At 34.7% G+C, this 21,723-nt stretch overlaps 1 protein-coding gene across 6 annotated transcripts in view; it reads right to left on the bottom strand.

Moving 5' to 3' along the window:
* The window catches only part of epha4b (eph receptor A4b), a 242,909-nt gene that overhangs the window by 18,888 nt on the left and 202,298 nt on the right, over window positions 1-21,723 (bottom strand). For all 6 annotated transcript variants that reach the window (XR_015477916.1, XM_087239983.1, XM_087239979.1 and 3 more), the window contains 1 exon segment: window positions 1,015-1,076. Coding sequence is in view for 5 of the 6 variants with exons in the window: in XM_087239983.1 (XP_087096109.1) it covers window positions 1,015-1,076 (62 nt within the window). In the remaining variant the exon portion in view is untranslated.

Below are 21,723 nucleotides of genomic sequence, written 5' to 3'. Positions count from 1 at the left end.
GTTTGAGTAGGTCATTTTGACACTCTCAGACAGACATAGTTGTTACCAGGGCGGCCAGAGCAAACTTTGACGCTTTAGCCACCTTAAGTGTGAACGCACAATAACTCAATCTAAAACTGTATAATTCTGAACAAATTAATAATTCATATATATATATATATATATATATATATATATATATATATATATATATATATATATATATATATATATATATATATATATATATATATATGTGATTCTTAAACGTTTAAAGTCTCTTCAAACACATATAATTAATTTAAATGAATTTTAAAAATTAATCACAAGCACTTGACTACATCTTAATAAATTTAGGAAAAGAAATTCTCACCTTTTCCATATTCTCTTCCTTCCCAAGCATTTTTTAAGCAATCTCTGAGCAATGCTTGTATTTATTTCCCTTTGTGCAAGTCACTTAATGCCTCACTTGCAAGGCACTTTGAACTAAATGTAAAATATAAATTTAAATACAAGAGTGAGTCCCCAAAGTACTTGATTGACACTTTTGTAACTATTACTTTTAGTCATCTTGAGCGCTTGGTATCTGCTACTTTAGATAAAATCACCATTATTTACAGCTATGTAACTAAACCAAGGTTTACTGAAGCATTGTATTTTGATGACACTTGGAGCACGCTTTTGATGTTTTGCCATGTTTGACAAATAATTGCACAGTTCTAACTGAACAAGGCTGAACATTCAGATAGTACTGAAAAAAAATACACTATAATAACCTTGCCATATTCACTGTACAAAAGACAGGATGCAATAGCCTTAATGGACAGTAAGCAACTGAATCTGCTCTGTCTCCATCAGGCATCCATTCCATGCTTAATTTCCCTCCAGTAATAGACTTTCAGGGAGGTATCCATGGCTTATACCCTTGAGCGATGCTCGTTTATTGGCTGTAGGTAATTAAATGTAAGGCAGCATCTTAAATGGCAAGCGAACATCGGCATGGATTTGCGCCATGGGGTGTTTTGCCTTCCTCACCTTCAGGAAAGTATCCAACGATCCATTCTCCATGTACTCTGTAATAATCATCACGGGCTTGCCTGTAGACATAAAGAAAGAAAGGGAAAAAAAGACGAAAAACACAAGATTTACCATCAGCCTAGATGGAGGGAAAAACATAAAATGTCCTAACAGATTGATGATTCTACACAAATCCACACAGAAATGAATCATGGTAATGGTGTCATTAATCGTTTATAGCTGAGACGCTGAAACACAGGACTGAAGGAGAGGAGGATAAACCCTGGCCTCAGTCTCAGCCTCTCTCCCGGGCAGCCCCATTATTCAGCATGACAGAGCTTCATCAGAGCCTTCGCCATCAAAGACAGCAGTTAATTAACCCCGGCTAATCCGCTGAGAACCAATTAGAGAGCTTTGTTGTCATGATGGGCGGGCAGGACAGTCTGTGGGAGCCGATGGGAGGGCACTGCACCTGTTGTGCTGGGCATAAGCAGTGATGGATGGCAGGTAAGGAGAGGCAAATCTCCTGAAATCTAGACACTTTTACAATGCACTACGTTTGTCTTTTAAATCAGTGGTCCTCAACCAGCCTATTTATTTAGGGGCTGTTCGCATATCGCATCTTTTCGAGAGTTTAGACAAGTTCGTTGTTCGCAATGGAAGTGTGATACACTCGCACCTTCCAGACCCACCCAGCCGCAAGCTAGTCACGTAACAAGAACTGATCAGCTTCAGCTTGTATGGAATATACACATTTCGGTAGACTAATTATCTCAGACAAACACAGACCACCCAAACTCTGCAGTGCTTTGTTATTTTCTTCATAAATAAAACTTATACCAGAGTGACAACGATGTTTTGTCATCCTCTGAGAAAACGGTAGCAACCTACAAACCATCGACCAACTACCCCCTCTCTTCCACGGTTAAATTGTCAAGCGTTGAGCGGTCTGTGGTGGTAAAAAGATTGTGGACCACTGTTTTAAATGACAGTGGAAAAGCCCCAAAATTTGTTATACTGTACATTGTACTAGCGATATATCTGCACTATCACTACAACTGAGAAATACTAGGTTACAAAACCTAGAAAGAATTTAAAGGAAATAATGTGCACGCAAAAAGAATGTAAGAAAACAATTTTGTCTTTTATGGCCTCAATTCATGTCCAAAAACAAGTTAACATACATTTTATGATTACATTTTGCTTCCATATCACAGTCTAAAAACTGGCCTATATGCTAGTTATATGGTAAAACATGTAAAACACATAGAAAAGTGTCTAAATACATATTAAAACTTTAGAAAAAATAGGCTAGATCATAAGCAACGTAGCAAGACATACTAACAACATTTTGAAACATGCTAATAGTGTGCCAAAATAGCATTTTGTTAAAAAAAAGTTTAGCAATTGTTTGAAAACACACTTAAACATGCAAAATTTGTTAGCAAAATGCTAAACCATACAGTAACTATACATTTATAAGGGCTACTAACATGCTAAAACATGTTAGCAAAGCCCTAAAATGTTGTAGAAATATGCAAACCACTGGATTAAACATAAGCTAAAATGCTTTTGATATGTTAGCAAAATAATGCAACATATTAGAAGCATGGGACAGCGCAGTGGCTAGCCCGAGTTCGTGTGGGTTTTCTCTGGGTGCTCCGATTTCCCCAACAGTCCAAAGACATGCGTTATGGGTAAATTGGGTAAGCTAAATGGGCCGTAGTATGTGAGTGAATGAAAGTGTATGGTTGTTTCCCAGTGATAGGTTGCAGCTGGAAGGACATCCACTGCATAAAACATATGCTGGATGAGTTGGCGGTTCGTTCTGCTGTGGCGACCCCTGATAAATAAAGGGACTTAGTCAAAAAAAAAATTAATGAATGAATTAGCAGCATGCTATTATTGTGTGCTAAAACATGATGACATTAAATTACTTAACCTAAATCTTTTCATTTAAACCCTAACTTTTTCTTTATCTACAGTTGAATACATAGAGACTATAAAAATATGTGCCTATATAAGTAACAATATAAGCGCATGTCCTGTTAAATTTCATTAAGCTGTTTTGAACACACGGATAGCAGCGTCCATTGTAGTTTCTTCTCTAGATATCAGCCAACAGTTCAGAACAAGGAGAAGGAAAATTATAGCCTTGCTATAAGCATAAGTTATACTACTGCTGCCACCAATCTACCACAGGGCTTCATCTGCACGCCAATATCTGAAATATAGTGACAGAGTGAAATAAACCAAAAAAATGTTCCAGTGCCTTGTTGAGTCTCGGTTAACAAACTCTGTCATATCCCTCTCAAATCCTCTGACCTAAATCCTTCACTCACAGGTCACAGGGAGTTCAACAATTTAGCGAACCCTGTTTCATCTGACAGAAATGTCCATGTACAGATTTGATGGAACAAATCAAAACGTGACCGCTGGGGTAAAATGACCGTGTCAAATGTGCCTGTTGATTAGTCAGGGCATATGATTCTAGTGGTGTACAGCACGTTTGCCCTTGTTAAAAGAGCATATCAGTGCTGTGTATCAACCCACGCCAAGCATAAGTAGGTCTCCAGAGCAGAGGCTTATAGGTACATGTACAGACACTGAATGTTAAGTGCATCCTGTGCTTCAGATAGCAGCGCACAAGCTATCATGCTAGCATTCAGGGGGTGAAGTGCTCCTTATAAATATTCACTTTTAAGCAGACAAAATGAATTGATGAGTGGAATTTTGCATTAAGCAGTGTTAAAAACAGTCAACAGCAGATTGGATTGCACGTGGGGGAAGTGAATAACCAGCACTCTCTTCCACCACAGTTGAGCAAGGTACCAAACCCCACACTCAAAAAAAAAAAAAAAAAAAAAAAAAATGTTGGCTGTTTGTTTAAACTACTTATTATAATGAGCTAAATGACAAAATTCTTGAGTTTTTTGGGGGGCTAACTTAATTGTTGCAAGTCGATTTGGATAAATGTTATCCTCTCCACCATTTTATTAAAAAAGGTTTCACTCCTTTTTAAATTTAAATCTATGGGGCATCTGCATGTTTGTAATTAAAGGTCAATATAGGTACAGATGTTAAAACAACACTTTCTACGTTTTTTTTTATTTATTTTTATCTATAAAAAAATATGTCCAATGCTATAGATTATTACAGTCCAGTTTTATCGACACTAGCTTAAATGTGCAATAGTTGAGTGCTTTCAGAAACAATTTTTGTTAATGTTGGTTGATAATTTCTTCGAGAGTATATACAAGAATAAGACTCTTTCCATACATTTTAAAACCTTATGACCACATTTCAACCGGAAACACTGGCAAGATTTTAACTTGCAGTATATTTACTAAATATTAATGAAAGAAACCAATCCAAAACTAGAACATTATTTATATACTGAATAAAAATCTATCTATCTACCAATCTATCAATATATCTAGCTTGGTTACTGCAGTAAACAAAGCGGCATGATGTCAAATCAAGTAGGATTTCATTGATCTCATAAACTACACAGCATCCTGATTTTTAAAGATTTAATTCAGGAAAACCTTAGCGCAAAATAAAAATAAAAATAAAAATAACATCAATTCAAATATTTTAGTGTACTGCAAGTAGAACAGAGCAAACATTGAAAAACTTCAATATCTATAAAATGTCCATTTATATTAAGCTTTTCAGACATAGAGTGATTTAAGTAATATAAATAATGTATAGTTTTATACATTATATTTATCTTTTAAAAATAAAGGTAGGCTACTGTGGAAAAAGGGGATGTCTCAGACACTTTTAGACACTGTCATTTATTCATTCTCACCATACTCAAGGTCTTGATCATCTCTTTTTCTTCTCTTCTATGTATATCATGTCATAGCATACAGTACATGTTAAAAAAACAGCATTTTGTTTACTTTCGTCTTTCATGAAATAAAGTTGCTGTGTAATAATAATGTATAGTAAATCGGACTCAAAGTAGCATCGCTGCGCAAAAATACGTTATGAATGCATGTTAAACTTTTGACTGTATACGTACAATATGTTTTCTTTTTCCAATAATGCAGAAAGTTTTGAGGTAAGGGACGTTTTCATTTGCCTTTCAGTGACAGTCAGGCAGGCTCACGCAGTACATCGAACTACATCTTTTAAATCTAAATTGAAAGTGGAATAAAACACTGTCTTCATAAAAGCCAGCGTATCAGCGCGCTGCTACATTGAAAATATAAAATTTGATTCGTGTCATCTTGAGATGTAGCAGCTTTTGTTGTCAAACACAAGTTGAGGGTTGACGGTTCATTCCGCTGTGGCAACCCCTGATAAATAAAGGGACTAAGGCGAAAAGAAAATGAATGAATTAATGAATAGATATAGAGCTTTGAACTCAGTAAAAATCTTTTTGATTACTACAGCAAAAAATATGAGGACTCCATGTGTGTCAGTGTATCAGTGTTTATTATAGACATGGGCGCTCAGTTGTGGGCTGTTGTCCCTGTCTCTTTCAGGGACGTGTAAACACCCGCCGTGTCAGTGCTGATAAATGACTTACATTCTGCACATCTCCACTGTGGAAACTGAGATATGTGCTCCAGTCATGGGACGTGAGCTTTATGCGTGTGTGCACATACATACGTGTCTCTATGAGTTTGTGAAAAACAGCTTTGATCACCCCCCCTCTGAGCATCACCACAGCAACCGGCTGGTGATACATCACCTAAAATTAAATCACTATCTCACTGAGATAAATGCCTTCCTCGACACCCCCAAACACACCCCCATGTCTCATCCGAAAAAAAGGTGGAAAAAATGCAATTCCTTTTACTTTTCAGAGGCAGACTAATGTAGCTGTCAACCACGGATGGAGAAAGAGGGGGAAAGGACTGCGGCGAGCTGTGTTCTGGGAATGGCACAACAACGGGTGGCCATCGCTTTATCAGAAAGACAGTTGAAGCAGCGACTGGCATTGATCCTGAAAAAGCGGGTGGCCGAGTCTGTGGATCCGATCAGAGAAGCTTACCCCAACCTCCTGGAGCCTTGACCTCGGACTAAGAGCCGAGCACACAGACAGAAACCATGAGTTTGATGTGCAGTTAAACACTTAGGGCCAGATTTACCAAACAGGGCCAATTTGCAGGAGACCGCAATTTCAAAACAGCGCCGGTTGGGCCTGGAAATTTCTGCAGATGTTGTACAGACAATGTGCAAATTAGAGAACAAAGACGTTTTTATTTACATATTGACCAAATGCAATAAGCACAAAGCAAATTAGCATAGTGGCAAACAAGCAGTGCCAATGCTCATACAGATTCTGGGGATCTACTAAGATCAGGAATGGTGCAATATTATTTTTTTCTCTACTGAGGGTTAGGGTGGGGTAGGCAACTATATAATCAAAATTCATGATGTAAATTTATTTATTTTTTTTACTAAAAGCAATTACATTAAACAAAATTATTTATTTATTTATTTATTTATTTATTTATTTATTTATTTATTTATTTATTTATTTAATCATGCATTTATTTATACAAAAGCATGTATGCATTTATTTATTTATTTATTTATTTTTGTATTTTTTTATTCATTTATTTATTATTTTTATTTATTTATTTATTTAACCAAAATAGGCATTATTTAAAATGTATTTTATTTATTTAATTATTTATGTATTCATTCATTCATTCATTCATTCATTCATTTTCTTGTCGGCTTAGTCCCTTCATCAATCCGGGCTCGCCACAGCGGAATAAACTGCCAACTTATCCAGCAAGTTTTTACGCCGCGGATGCCCTTCCAGCCGCAACCCATCTCTGGGAAACATCCACACACACACACACACATTCACACACACACACACACTACGGACAATTTAGACTACCCAATTCACCTGTACCGCATGTCTTTGGACTGTGGGGGAAACCAGAGGACCCGGAGGAAACCCACACAAAGGCAGAGAGAACATGCAAACTCCACACAGAAATGCCAACTGAGCGGAGGTTCAAACCAGCGACTCAGCGACCTTCTTGCTGTGAGGCGACAGCACTACCTACTGTGCCACTGCCTCGCCCTATTTATTTTTTACATTTATTTATTTTAAGCAACATTTGTATTTATTTATACATTTATTTATTGGCCAAAGAATAACCATATTCACAAAATAGACAAGCCTAATATAAGCGATCACAAGACAATGACAAAAACCTTTTATAGCCAAGGTGAGAGACTCCAGAACTGAAAGCACCTATGTGCTCAGCTCACACACTTTACGTTTACGTGTAAGACAATCCACAAGATGTAAATTTTCACAACTGTTTGTGTCTTTGGCTGTTTAGGTGCAAGGAGACTGCAGGCAACAGATTGCAGGCTGTATGGAGTACTATAGTAGTACTAAAGATTGTGCTGGTAACCTGTTATGTGTGATTCATTTAGAAGTGTTCTGTACTGCGAGCAGAAGATAAAGCTAAAGTGCCATCCAAACGCTGCTATTTCCTCAGAGCTTGTTCTGTTTCTGTTTAAAAGGACATAACACAAAGAGAGAAGTGCTCACAATTTAATTTTTATTATGCTCCATAAATAATAGACGAAGCTGTGGATGGTGAGCCACAATCTGTAAGTATTTTTATTTGTTATGCATGTTTATTATTACACGCATAGTTTTTAGCATTAATGGTATGTTGTTGTAGCAAGGGCGTAAATGAGGATGTAAACAACGGTAAATGCTGTTTGGCATTGATAACAGTATGGCTACAAAAATATATTTATCAGTCAAACCCCTGTAAACACCCACAATCTTCACCAGCGCTGCAGTGTCTCTCTATGCAGCTGCTTTTTGTGCGTTCTACAACTCAAATAACTAATTCACAAAAGATATGTGAATGTTTCATATTGCTTACACATGCTTATTCTAAATATATGTGACGACCAACCTGATCTCATGAGAAAACATAAGTATTTTACATTTTGTCAGTTTTGTTCAGTTGTACGAAAATGTACTATTTTAAAAAGGAGGCATGGCACCCAACCCCACCCCTAAAACCAACCGTCATCAGGCGATGAGCAAATCATACTAAATTGTATGAATTAGATCATAGGAATTCATACGAATTAGCCACTAAAACAAAGTTACCAATTGCCATGAGATTATGTTGGAAAGACATGTCAGATTTTATTTAAGAGAGCAGGCATGAAGTTCAGCTGCATCCTCTGTGTCATTTTCTGTCTGATTCAGGCACAAACTGATACGGCTAACAGCTACTCTGAGTGTTTGCACAGTGCAAAAGTGCATGCTTGTAAGAGTGTGATGTTTTTCTAGTGATGTGAAGCTGATCCACGAATCACCTCACATTATGTTAGCTGACCAATCAGAGCCTCTTGAGGGGGGGCCTTTAGGAGGAACTAGAACATATGACAGTTGTTTTCATGTTAGCAGAGTAGCTGTTTATAGTCAAAGTAGGATATTTAAAAAATTATTTTTTAATGTTTTTACATGATTTTTTTTTTAGAAATGAAGCATGAGCACACATTTCTTTGCATCTTATAAACACAACCAAGCCTTAAAAATACACCGTGGACCAAATATTAAGGGCGGTATCATACACCCGGCGCAATGTCGCGCAAGGCGTGGCGCAATACTTGTTTGGTAGTTTCAGCTTGGCGCAAGAGTCGTTTTGAGGCGTTGCGCTACGCTGTTTAAATAGCAAATGCATTTGCGCTCATATGTGCGTCTATAGGCGTTCTGGTCTAAAAAGGAAGGTGTTCTGAGGCGCACTGCTGGCGCGTCGCTATTTTGAGAAACTAAAATAGATTTTTCATTAGACCAAAACAAACCCGGTCTAAACTCCGGCGCAGAGTTGCGCCTCGCTTACACACTGCTTAATACGCACAAGAGAGCAATAGGCAAATATCTTTACATATAAAAAAATTAAATATTAAGGATATATATAGGATATAATAAGAATAGATATAGGATATAAATATAAAGGTCTAAAATATTACAAAACATATTATTTTCTAGCCTACATAAATATGAAAAATTACTGCTTTTATGCCTTCATCTTGGGAGGCTTTTCCAGTTCATTCATAACAATTTGCTTTTGTATAATGTTATTATTATTAGCAGTATTATTTATTATATCCATAATTATATTTGTTTTATTAAAAACAAGCTTAGATTTGCCCACCTGTCAGGTTTTAGACCATATGGGGCACAGCATGTGTTTTAGGATATAACTCAGGCTTTTGAGCACACTTCGTTATTATCGTTCATTTATTCGTTTGCTGGAAATTAGAACTGAATTTAGAAATAGTTTTGAAACGAATATTTGCGCTTAACAATGCAATTATTTATTTATAGACTAATTGATGTCTGTGCGTAAAGGTTTCCCTATCCAAGAGCGAAAGTGAAAGTGATCCATATCTCTCATTCTCACGCAGTAGATGCTCTGTTTAACAGTTTTCTGTTAAAAAAAAAAACTGTTAACTGTTTGCTTGTGAAATGCTCAGTTTTTTCACTTAGACCTACTTTACATCCTGTAAATAGAGAATGCGCTTATGACGCGACACAGCTGGCTCTTAAGCGGAATGGGAGATGAGACTCTAATTGGTTTATTCTCAAAACACACCTATAACTCATTAAGAAAATAAACTCAACCCTTTTAGACAATGCGCCATGGCGCAAAGCGGATTTTCCCGTCCTTAAATTAGCAAAAATGTATTCTGACATGCCCTGAAAGCGTTTGCGCCCTGTGTTTTGCGCCCTGCATTTTGCGCTCTGCGCATGGACCGTCAAAATAGAGCCCTAAATCTCTAATCCGTGCGGAACTGGTTTCAAAAGCTTGGAATTTACATAGAAAATAAATTCCATACTAAATGCTTGATTATACTTGGTCTTAAATCTCTGATAATAAAACAGCTCTGGTAAATCTTTTTGAAAGGTCATCTTGTGTTGATTTTCTACGTTGGTTTAAGTGCTAAAACAACCGTCAGCAATGATTACAGCTGCCGTTAAACCAATAACACGTTCCCTGTTATGGGCTATTCGGGAAAACAAATCTGAAGGATCCGCTCTTGACATTAATCTCTGGCAACCTTGAGGGGATTTTTTTTAATTTCCCCTCTAATTCATGAGTTATCAAGTGATCATCTAGACATCTGAGGTGGCAATTTTTCCTGATAAGATATAAAAGGTTACAGCAGAACCACAAGCGCACACATTTAAGCTTCATCTTTATCCGGTAGAAACGGTGTGTTCTCTATCTCAAACGTGCACAATAGAGCTCATTGAGGGCTTCCTGCATTAGCATCACATGTATTATGGACCGAGGGCAGGCATATCTCTGTGATTTCACCCTCAAGACCTGTGCTTTTCTTTCGGCGTTGTTTCTACAAAGAGATGAATATGTTTAACCCTTTGTGAACCCTCACTGCTGGGATAGCAGTGGTGTACAATGAGCTCTGGAATGAATTAACATTTGTGGTTCAGTAAGTGTGGCCTCAGGTACATATCTTCAGCACTGGTTGAGGTTATACATTTACATGCTGTGAAGATCAAAAACCCTGAGGGTGACACTAAATACGGTTTAGGTAGGATTGCAAATTACTGTTTAGCAGACATTGCAGCTGTCTGGTGCACCCATACAAATATGGTACAGTGTTTTGTGTAATAGCAAAGGTATTGATTTTTCATTCCCTGAATTTCGAATCATTTATTTCGTAATGTCATGTTATGATTTCTCTAGTCACATGATTATTCAGAAATCATAATAATATTCTGATTTGCTGGCACTATTAATGCTGAAAAGTATTTGTAGCAGAATGCCTTCTTTTCCAGTGATGCCCATGCATATTTATTTGAACAAGACAATGCAAAACCACATTCTGCATACATTACAAATTCCTGGCTGCAGAGAAACTACATGTATTTGACTGGCCTGCCTGTAGTCCCAACCGGTCACCAATAGAAAATGTGTGGCACATTTTAAAGCACAAAACGCGACAATAAAGTCATTGTACTGTTAGTCACCTCAAGACTTGTTTGCAGGATGAATGGGACAAAATTACATCTGAAACATTTTTTTCACTTGGTGTCTTCAGATACTAACTGTCTATTCTGATTTGCTGCTCAAAAAACAGTAACTTTCATTGAGTAGAATTCTCTGAACAGAATAATACATTTGCAAAGGGAAATTGCTAAATTATTCGATGTTATACAAAAACTAGAAAATGTTGCTTTAAATCCTATTAACTAATCCAGTAATATTTTAACATTTTTTAATGAACTTAATACTTAAAAAACAAACAATCCCATTTATAACACAATGGAGTTCAATGCTAAATACACTAGTCGAACCTCTACTGCCTTCATTTGCTCGCACATGTCTTGTGCATTGTCCTCTATCTGTCAAGTGACAAGTCTGATTCATTTATATCATTTAACTGAATCATTTAATTTCAGTTTTTGTTGCTCTGAAATTAAACAAAGAAACAAGGTTTTTCTTTAAATTCTTAATGAAGATCTCTGTCAAAGAAATTCGCTTTCATCATTCCATCAAACCCTCTCCATCATTCTCACTCTCTTTTCAGATGAGACGTTGGGCCAAATTAAAGGATTTCGATGGTTCAATTTCGGCCCACGGACCCTACTTTGGGCATCTCTGATTTAAAGCATCCTTGCTAAATAAAATAATTAATTAATACAATTTAAAAGACTACAAAATACCACACTGATTCTAAGCTTTTGAATAGTAGTTTATTATTACAAAGATATTTAATTTCAGTTAAACGCTGATATTTAGATTTTTTTTAATCAAACAATCCTGAAAAACTGACTAAAGTGTTAAATAATAATAAAAATAATAATTATTAAAAATATATTATTATTATTATTAATAATATCAATAAGATGGATAATGATGATGATGACAATAAGAATAAAAAATAATAATAGCAATAATAATAATAATAATAAACATTTCTTGAACAAGATTATGACAACAACAAATTATTATTATTATTATTATTGTTATTATTATTATTAATAATAATAATAATGATAATAATAATAATAATAATAATAAATATTTCTTGAACATCAAATCTGTATAATAGAACTTGTAACTCGAGTAATAATGCTAAGAAAGTACAGCTTTGAGTCACAGGAATAAATTACATTTTAAAATACATATTATAATAAATTTTAAATCTCAAGAGTCACTCGAAATATCAAGAATCCATTGCAATAATACTGCTTTTAATGTATTTTTGATTAAATGCAGCCCTGGAGAGCATAGAGTGACCGACTGCAACATTTTCACAGAAACATTTTTTTCCAACTGTCCCTCGCTACTTTCGAGAAAAGATCTACAGCTTGCTCAATTACGTAAGTGAGCACAAAAATTACAGATCGCTTAAATCGTTGCCTTGTCATTTTGGTTAAAAGTGTCTAAAGAAGTAAACATGACTATAAAAAAAATAATCAGAGATAAAAAGAGAAATAAGAAGATGCCATTGTCTCCTATTAAAAAAGAACAGCACATATCCAAGTCAACTTGTGTTATAATATCTAGGACAGAGACTTACAAGCCACATCCACTTAAACAAAGCTGTCACAGTACGTTTTCTGTCAGATGCATTTTCCACACAAAATCTTTTGAACTCTATATGTACTTACAGGGGAAAATCGCTGGATGAATTTATTCCCAGCGGAGTCCCACTGACCTACATGTTTGTATCACACTTTCGGGGAAAAAAAAATGAATACCTGCAACAAACTCAAGTAATCAATATCACATAACACCTCATCTGTGTAATGCAATGCCCCTGCGATTTAGCTCTAACCGGTATTGCAGGATAATCATTAAAGGAAACAGACCTTTGTTGCAGGTGATTTGACATCTAAAGTGTGTGTACGTGATAAAAATAGTCTACGACATTAGATACAAGGCAGACTGTGTAATCGCATATAGGAAGGGAAGCGCAGCAGCTTGATGATGAGTGTTTGTGTGGAAAGCGAAACACCAGAGGTTTTAGATTTGGCCTGTATTCGTCTCATCGGGGCCTGAGCAGTGACACCGCTTAACAAGCTCAAATCAGGCAAGCAGATTGGCCCATTCTCAATGCTGGATCACCCAGAGTTAGGAGCCTTATTGCAAATAGAGTATTGATTTTACACCCTGTGTTAAAGCGGTTTTATTATGGCAGGGGTTACGGTGGCAACAGCAGAAGTCAAATCTCCATATAGTCACTGTCGGGTGGAAACCTTGTATTTCAATATTTGAACTTTTCTTTTTTTCATAAAATATTACTATTGGTTCTTAATTAGAGTGGATTGGTGCCTGTCCACTTTTTGTCAGAACAGCTGGTTCTTAGTTAGTACTCTTGGAAACAGATAGCTTTACATTGAACCAATGAAAACTGTTAAAAATATTTTGGGAGATTTGCGATTCCAAAATTGACAAGATTTACAGCAAAAGGCACATGTTTTGGCTCAATCCATAATAACTGTTTCCACACAGACTGATTCACAACTACACAAGACCCTATTAACTTCCTCAACATCAGTCACAGGCTGTTCAACATTACATCATCCACATTATCAGCTTTGAAGACTGTATGTTTAATTATTCTCATCCTAGTGTTGATATACAAGGTTTCTGCTCGGCAGTGTCAATACTGTATATACTCCTGCCAGGCAGGGCTTTCATATACAAGGAGCTAACTTATAGGATTAAAGAGATATTGAGCAGCTTGATGCCCCGACGGCCCACTTTGTGCGATTATGAACAAAAGAACAAAAGCTGCTGTTCTTCAGCTTTACAGTCTTATTGATTTTCCAAATGGTGTTTTAACTAAATGACACATGATGTACTTAGCACAGAGTTGCTTTCCAAGCTCTCGTTGCTGGCTAGAAAAGCAGAGACCCGGAGGTACATAACAGCCCTAAATCTGCAACATCGAGTTCACGTAATTCACCACAAGAGTCTCGGTAAGACTTTAAACTTTCATTGTCCTCTAAACAAAAGAGCGGCAGTTTTAATGAACGCTTTCTCAAAATAGCAGCCTCTTCGTTAGGAGGAAAATGCTTGAGAGCGCGATGAGAGGAGATGATAGCCTCCTCTAAATTGAATGCTTCCAGATTAGATGATTGTTGGCACATAAAGGAGGAAATGAGAGATACGAAGAGATCAGAACTTTTCCGACAAATAACCAGATAGCAATTAAAAGAGCTATTTCCAAAAGCGTTCTTTTAGTCGCACTATATCCAAGATCTACATAACAATGGAGGCAATCACAGTGAGAGGGGGGTTTGGAACATTATTCTGATATAGAAATGTTGATTGGGCCTCTGTTTTGGATTTGTTGATCACAAGTAGAATGAAAAAAAGAAAGAAAGAACAAAAATCACACACAAAAAACTACATTTACAAAGGATTCTTTGTGCTCTTTACTAAAATGAGCTCTGAAGGATAATATTGGGAAGTCAAAATCATTGTGGTGAATTTGTTATTTTAATAAATGAATAAACTGTTTCAATAAACACATTTGATTTAATAACTTATCTCAGACATCATTCAAAAGCCTCAATTTCTTTGTTGCTGCTTTTTTAGTAGTGATGTTTTCAATTGGGTTACCAAAAAAAAAAAAAAAAAACTGTGGCAGAGTTTTTAAACTAAGCTTTTTCCTTTATTAAATCGTTTTTTTATGGATATTTTGACAAAATTTTAAGCTGATTTAATATAACTTGCTTTTGTTTAGTTTTGTTTGTTCTTTCTTTTTATTTTTTTTGCATAAAGACAGAAGTAAAAATACAGTCTAATACTAATTATAACACATTTTTGCAAAGGAGAAGTGTGTATATTTACTATAAAGATTTAAACTTTGTTTGAACACTTTCTATTCATGTCTGCAAATCACTTTCAAAAACCTAAAACTTTGGCTGTTTTTCAATTCCAAGAATTCAAATAACAGACTTGTGTTCTTGTGGAGACCGGTCTTGCCAAGTTACCTAAGAAGATTGAACTCAGGAGGCTGCGAAAACAAAGAAAAGGCCCTCTGAGAAATGAGATGCTGCATTCTTCCTGATGGTCACATGACCTTCACGTGTTCTTTAATGGAAAATTATTTAAACATTACAGTATTCATACATCATTTTATTGTTTTCCCTTTTTTCACAATATATAATATGCATAAAAAATCTTACAAATATACTTTGCTCATTACAAATAAAACAAATTTCAATACGAATTGCAATAAAGATTTTCATGTCAATGTTTACTCCCATAGTTTTATTTAGAGAAACTCCTGAGACAAATATATATGTATATATATATATATATATATATATATATATATATATATATATATATATATATATATATATATATATATATATATATAGTTATACAGTTGAAGTCAGAATTATTAGCCCTCCTTTTATTTATTTTTTTCTTATTTAAATATTTCCTGAATTATGTTTAAAAGAGAAAGGAAATTCTTCTCCCATTAAATAGGAACTGGGGAAAAAATTAAACAGGGGACCTAATAATTCAAAGGGGCTAATAATTCTGACTTCAACTGTATATCTAAACTTTAATATTAATATAAAAAGCCACAATCACTTCTGGGTCTTCTCGAGCGGGAACTTTCACGCATCCTCCATTATTGTGGTTACACGAGGACGCAAGAACGCTGAAGAATGCACATTGAGAAACAGCCTTTATTTCATGTCCAGGTTTTTCATAACCACTGGATGTTGTTAAAATTGTTTACATTTTTAGGGTCGCCCATCCTAGTTTTTCATTTAATCTTGAAGACGTCAACCTTCATTACTGTGATGTCATCACCTTCACTGCTAATCCAGAAGGAAGCACAAAGTTTAAAGTGACACGAGCATGGAAGCTCTTGCTTTTGTCTTGCTTGTCATTTTTGCTCTATGTATGTGTGTTAGGCTTGTGTTATGTGCTATTATGTTGATGTGACATTAAAGTTTAATTTTGTACTTTCATTTTTGGTACATTGTCAACCAACATGTCTCAATAAAGGAATTCGGCCTGTTTCGAGTCTCCTGGACTGGGTTCTCATTCATTCATTTCATTTTTCCAACAGACCTCATGTGACATACACCTCGCAACATGCAGAAAACTCCATTCGGATACAGTGGATCTCATTTACAGTGGATGTATGTTAAAGGCGAGAGCTGAAAGGAATGGATGTTTTAGTAAGTGTTTGGAGTTAAAGGTTAGTCTCCGCAGTTCTCTTGCCTTCTCCTCGGCCCTGCAGCCACTGACCTGCAGAGCAGTGATCTGTAAAATTGCTTCTCTTCGCTGTCATACGTGTGACTGTTCACAAACCCCAAAGCCAGAGAACATGAGGCCATATGGTCAGTGACATGACTATCACTTTACCTTCTCTGCATCTGGACAATGTTTAGTTACTGAAAACAAATAATAACAAAAAATAAAATAAATAACAACAACAACAACAACAACAACAACAACAGCAAAAACAACTATTATTATTATTATTATTATTATTATTATTATTATTAGAGTTGTTGTTATTAAATCCTAGTTTTGTATAATTTTGTACTTTGTTTAAATAAATTAATTTAGGTTTTATTGTTTTATACTTTCCCTTTTCTGTTGCATTTGAGATTTGACTTTTAGTCAGTTTGGTATTTCTGTCATGCATATTATTATTTTATAATTATAAGTTTATATAGTTGAAATGGTTGTTTATTATTATTATTATTATTATTATTATTATTATTATTATTATTATTATTATTATTATTATTATTATTATATTGCATAAAGTTAAACTAAACAAAAGTGAGTAATACAATATTGGCAGATAGCTTAAATAAATGTAATACATTAAATGTTGTTTTACTTCAGCTGACATATATTTCACCTAAACAAAATAATGTAAAAAAAAACAAACAAAAAAAAAACTGCAAATTCAGGTATTAAAATGTTTAAATGTAAATATGCCAAACACTTTGATAGAAGAAGATCTTAAAAAAAATACCTTTATGATACTTTTCATAATTTTTCTATAAACTACTTTTATGATTTCTTATAATATGTGAAATCCCAGTTTTGTGTAGAGTGCATAGAAAATGTATAGAATGATGGTTTTAGGCAAAGTATGAGATATCAGCTTTTTGTAAGATTTTGTATACTTTTCCTAGGCATTATAAAGAATGACAAGCATCATTTTGGCAAAGTTTCAGAGGAACACAAGTAGAAGGAATACAAAATAAAGCATATAATATTCTTACCGGAAGATCAGTGAGAGCAGAGCTGAGATTGAAGTATTTGTTACAATATTGTTTTTGATGTGGTTGTAGAACCTGTTACCAGCAATACACTTGTCTTACAATAACATTCAACAGTCACATGCTTCGACTGCCATCATCAAACAATGACACAAGCACCACTGCCAACATAGGTGGTGGAAAAATGGCAGGGGTAGGCCAGTTAAATACTTTGCCAGCTCTGCATTCTATAGAATACTGTGATGTTTTTGATTTTATTTGTTCGATATATGTATCTTAAAAAAAAAAAAAAATATATATATATATATATATATATATATATATATATATATATATATATATATATATATATATATATATATATATATATATATATATATATATATATATCTTTAAAAACCAAAATCAAAAATCAACTCATATACTAAAAAATCTAAATGTATACTTTAGATCATACCAATAGTAAGTATATTTATTTTAAAAAATCACAAACCCGAACTTATCTTGGCACACTAAATATAATATTGTTTTATCACTTATAAATTTCAAGTGTGAAAATGTGGGAGTCACAGATAAGTGGTTAAGTAACAAACATCTTGCAATCTCCAGTGTTTAAAATGAGAAAGATAATTGTACATTTCTAAGCTCTCTATCTTTTCTTCCCTACAAATTCATTAATTTCTCCCACTAAACCTTCTGTTAAACTTCCCTTTACCCTGTCAAAAGTGGTCTATTTTTAGACTCCAGAAGCACACTGGTCTATTCCACGAACACAGAGGTCAAAGTGCAGCCCAATGTTGAATGCATTACTCTCACTTAAACCGCTACTCTGTTCTTCCAAGTAGATACTGAACCGGGCTTTAACCCCGGAGCCCCTGATATTTGCTCAGAACATAAATATACCACTTATAACTGGAAGACAGGCAATTAGGCAGCGTCTGCCTTTTGGAAATGAAAAGCAAACTCGATTTACGGAGAAAAGAGTTCTGTAAACTGCACAAACCAATGCTAACAAAAGGTCAAAATTAGCATGGCGCATTAGAAAGACCAGAGCGAAAAATGAATAAGAAATGTCGAGACTTCGCTCTTCGTATGTGCGCTGTTGAATATTTATGACACTTAAAACACATCCAATTAACTATTTAAATGATTAATATTCATGCGGTCATAAATATGCATACTGTCATTGTTGCGCTCTATAGGAAGTGCGCAGGGCCGTGGATGTGTGTTCAGTCATAATGACGCTCTAAAGAAAAGCTTTTTGTTTGACGTCTGCTGAAAGCTGAAGTTGGACGATAAGCTTTGCCCATTACTGATGAGATAATGAGATTCGAACACATAACGCTGTGTAAGTCTATCTCTGCCTGCGATTAAGATCCAATTTAGACAACGGAGACAGGCCACAAAACATACAAGCTCAACACAGCAGTCAAAGATTGGAGAAGTAGGCGATATAAACAAAGAATATTCTATGCTCACAAATTTGTTTGAACATTATAGACGTTTTTTGTTGTGATTATGTTAAAATATAGAATTATGTAAAGGTTAGCATAACAATCTTAAAGGAATATTTCACCCCAAACTTAAAATACTGCCAAACAAATAAACCAAAAAAAAAATTGCATAGTTTTTTGATTCGTTTTTTTATTTTTGTTTTGTGTTTGTTTTTTGTTACAGAAAAAAATAGTAAAATGAAATATTAACTGTTTTTCTGGTGTTTCGTTTTCTAGAATAAATAAAATAATCAAATAAATAGATGATAAGCATACCTTTTCTACTATGGAAGTTAATGATTGCAGGTTTAACAGAATAAAGAAACTCATTAAGCTTTGGAACCACATGAATCTGAGGAAATGGTGAGTAAATTTAAATTTTTGGGTGAACTACCCCTTAAAATCTTCTTTTGCATTAGCTATTAAAAACCATTGATTTGTACTATCCCTCTGTTGCTGAATTATGATGATTTCAACACTTCACAGTATATAATTTGCTAATAAAGATAAAAACAAGCAGTTTTTATCCATTTCAAGGGTGTGTTCTCACTTTTGCAAGGTTTGATTTGATTTAAGTCTTCAGTTAACTCTGTATCTCATTTAATACTACATGTATCCTTTTCTTTTTTAAACCAAACAGAGTTACAATATAGGTTTAGTCATGTTTAAACTGCTCTACAATCCATCAGCAGAAGCGAGTCTTTGTCCTCCAGTGGTTTTGTTGGAGGATTGAGCTCAACAGAGGCATTCAGGTGGAACAGGCGAGCACACCTCCATCTGCCTCTTCATCACCACACCATCCAAACACCAACGTGACCAGCGTGACGGAAGAGTGTTGCTGGTGCAGTCACAATAATCAGATACTGTCAGCATTGTGCTATCCAACAATGAAGAAAAAAAATATATATATTTAACATATTTCCCCCCAATGTTCCCATTTCCCAAGGGATGTTTAAAAGAAAAAGGGCATTTTACAGCATTCCCCTATAATATTTTTTTTCTCTGCTGAAAGTCCTATTTTGATTAGTTTGGCTGAAATAAAAAAAAAAAGAGAAAACAGTTTTTACTATTTTAAGGTTAATATTATTACGCCCTTTAGGATTATTATTATTTTTTTTTTTCAATTGGCGACAGAACAAAACCACTTTTGTCTTGTTAATTAACCTAAATTGCCTAGTTTACCTTATAATCTTGTTAGGCCTTTAAATTGCAGGGCTAATGATTTTGCCATCAACTGTACATATATTTATTTTTTATCTTTGTGTGTGTGTGTGTGTGTGTGTGTGTGTGTGTGTGTGTGTGTGTGTGTGTGTGTGTGTGTGTGTGTGTGTGTATCAACAATAAGTTAGTCATAAGGTTATCTATAAGCAAAGTTGTGCTCCAAAACAAACACAAGATCCAAGTTCAGACAATATAACCATTCAAAACATGTAGCTTCTCAATTATCAAAATATGGATCAACATTTATTTAAAACATCACCATATGCTTAAAGTCCGCATGAACTGCAAGCTGCAACTTTTTTTCTTTTTTCCCTAGAGAAATTGAATATTATAATTATATTATTAAATGATGAAACAGTGGGCGTAGCTTGTTTTTTTTTAAACTGCGAGTTGATTGGATGTAATAAAGTGGGCATTTCATTCAGAAAGATTTAGAAAAAAAGGTTTTAGTAGAGCTATTACAACAGACACCTCCTCCTCATCATTTTTGTTTGTTGTCATAGTGCTGTCAAAACTGACATTTGGAGGGGGGTGGTTAAATATGTTATCAGGCTAGTAGTTCAAAAGACCCACCCCTCACTGACATATAGTAGGTTTACAATTTGTCCCAAAACATGAGCTCATTTGCTACACCACCATAAGTGGTGAAAATAACCCACAACCCATCAAAAAGGCTTTAAGGTCAAGCAGAATGTTGGCCGTCACACCGGTGTGACTTCAGCTAATCAGTTTTGGCCAATGCAAATAATTAACAGTTCAACATCTGGCTGTGCAAGAAAACATGCAATAAGATGTATGTGAAGTAATTTTTTTGCTACTTTATTGTTGTTAAATAAAGAAAACATTTTACAAGTAAATTCAAGTTATTCTAAATCTGGAGCCTTATTCTTAAAACAAAAAACATAAAACAAAAAAAAATGACCGTGTTTTATTTATTTTTTATTATTCAAAAGGCAAAATTCTATCTGAGGAAAGTTAAATGTACCGGCCAGTTTGTTTTTTGCCTAACAAAAACAACGCACTACAGTTTTTAATTTAAAACCTTAACAGATTCCTATTTTTATGTATTTTTGATACATTATGTAATAAATTAGTATTAATAAAAATATGTATATGTGTATATTTTATAGGTTTATTTTTCATTATTTGAAATCTTTAAGAAATATTTTGGTACATTGAAAAGTGTGGTTAAAATGTCACTGTAACTGTAAAAAGGTCCACATTTTAAAAAAAAAAAGAACCACCCCTTTCACCAGGCTAGCTACGGGCCTGGTTATCCATGCCCAATACAGTCCCTCATACAAACATAATCTGAGAATTTAACTGAAAACAAACATGTAGTCCATTTTCAGATTACAATTAAAAATTATAAAGGCAAACTACTTTTTTTTTTTTCTTAATGACATGCACAGATGAATTGTGTACAACAAAACTAGCAATATCAGCTAACAAAATCAATACAGTTAGTTTTAATTTCATGAGTACTTTAAGCATCACATCAGATCTTCTGACCAATCTAATGCCCTCTAGTATTTAAAGCACCACACCATCTGCCCCAGCACACACACACTGTCGATTTCAGCCCAGAGACACAATAGCGTATGAGTATGTTGACACAGGCCATGAAAAACACACCAAACCAATATGAAATAGACTAAATGCTGTATTTTAAAGTGGTTTAAACAGTTAAGACAGACTCTAAACAGTTAGACTCATCATTGCTTTTATAGACTATGGCTGTCATGA

Source organism: Danio rerio, chromosome 2, assembly GCF_052040795.2.
Source record: "Danio rerio strain M-AB ecotype USA chromosome 2, GRCz13ab, whole genome shotgun sequence".
NCBI lineage: Eukaryota > Metazoa > Chordata > Actinopteri > Cypriniformes > Danionidae > Danio > Danio rerio.
The sequence above is the reverse complement of the archived record's forward strand: the minus strand, read 5'-3'. Positions and strand labels throughout refer to the sequence as shown.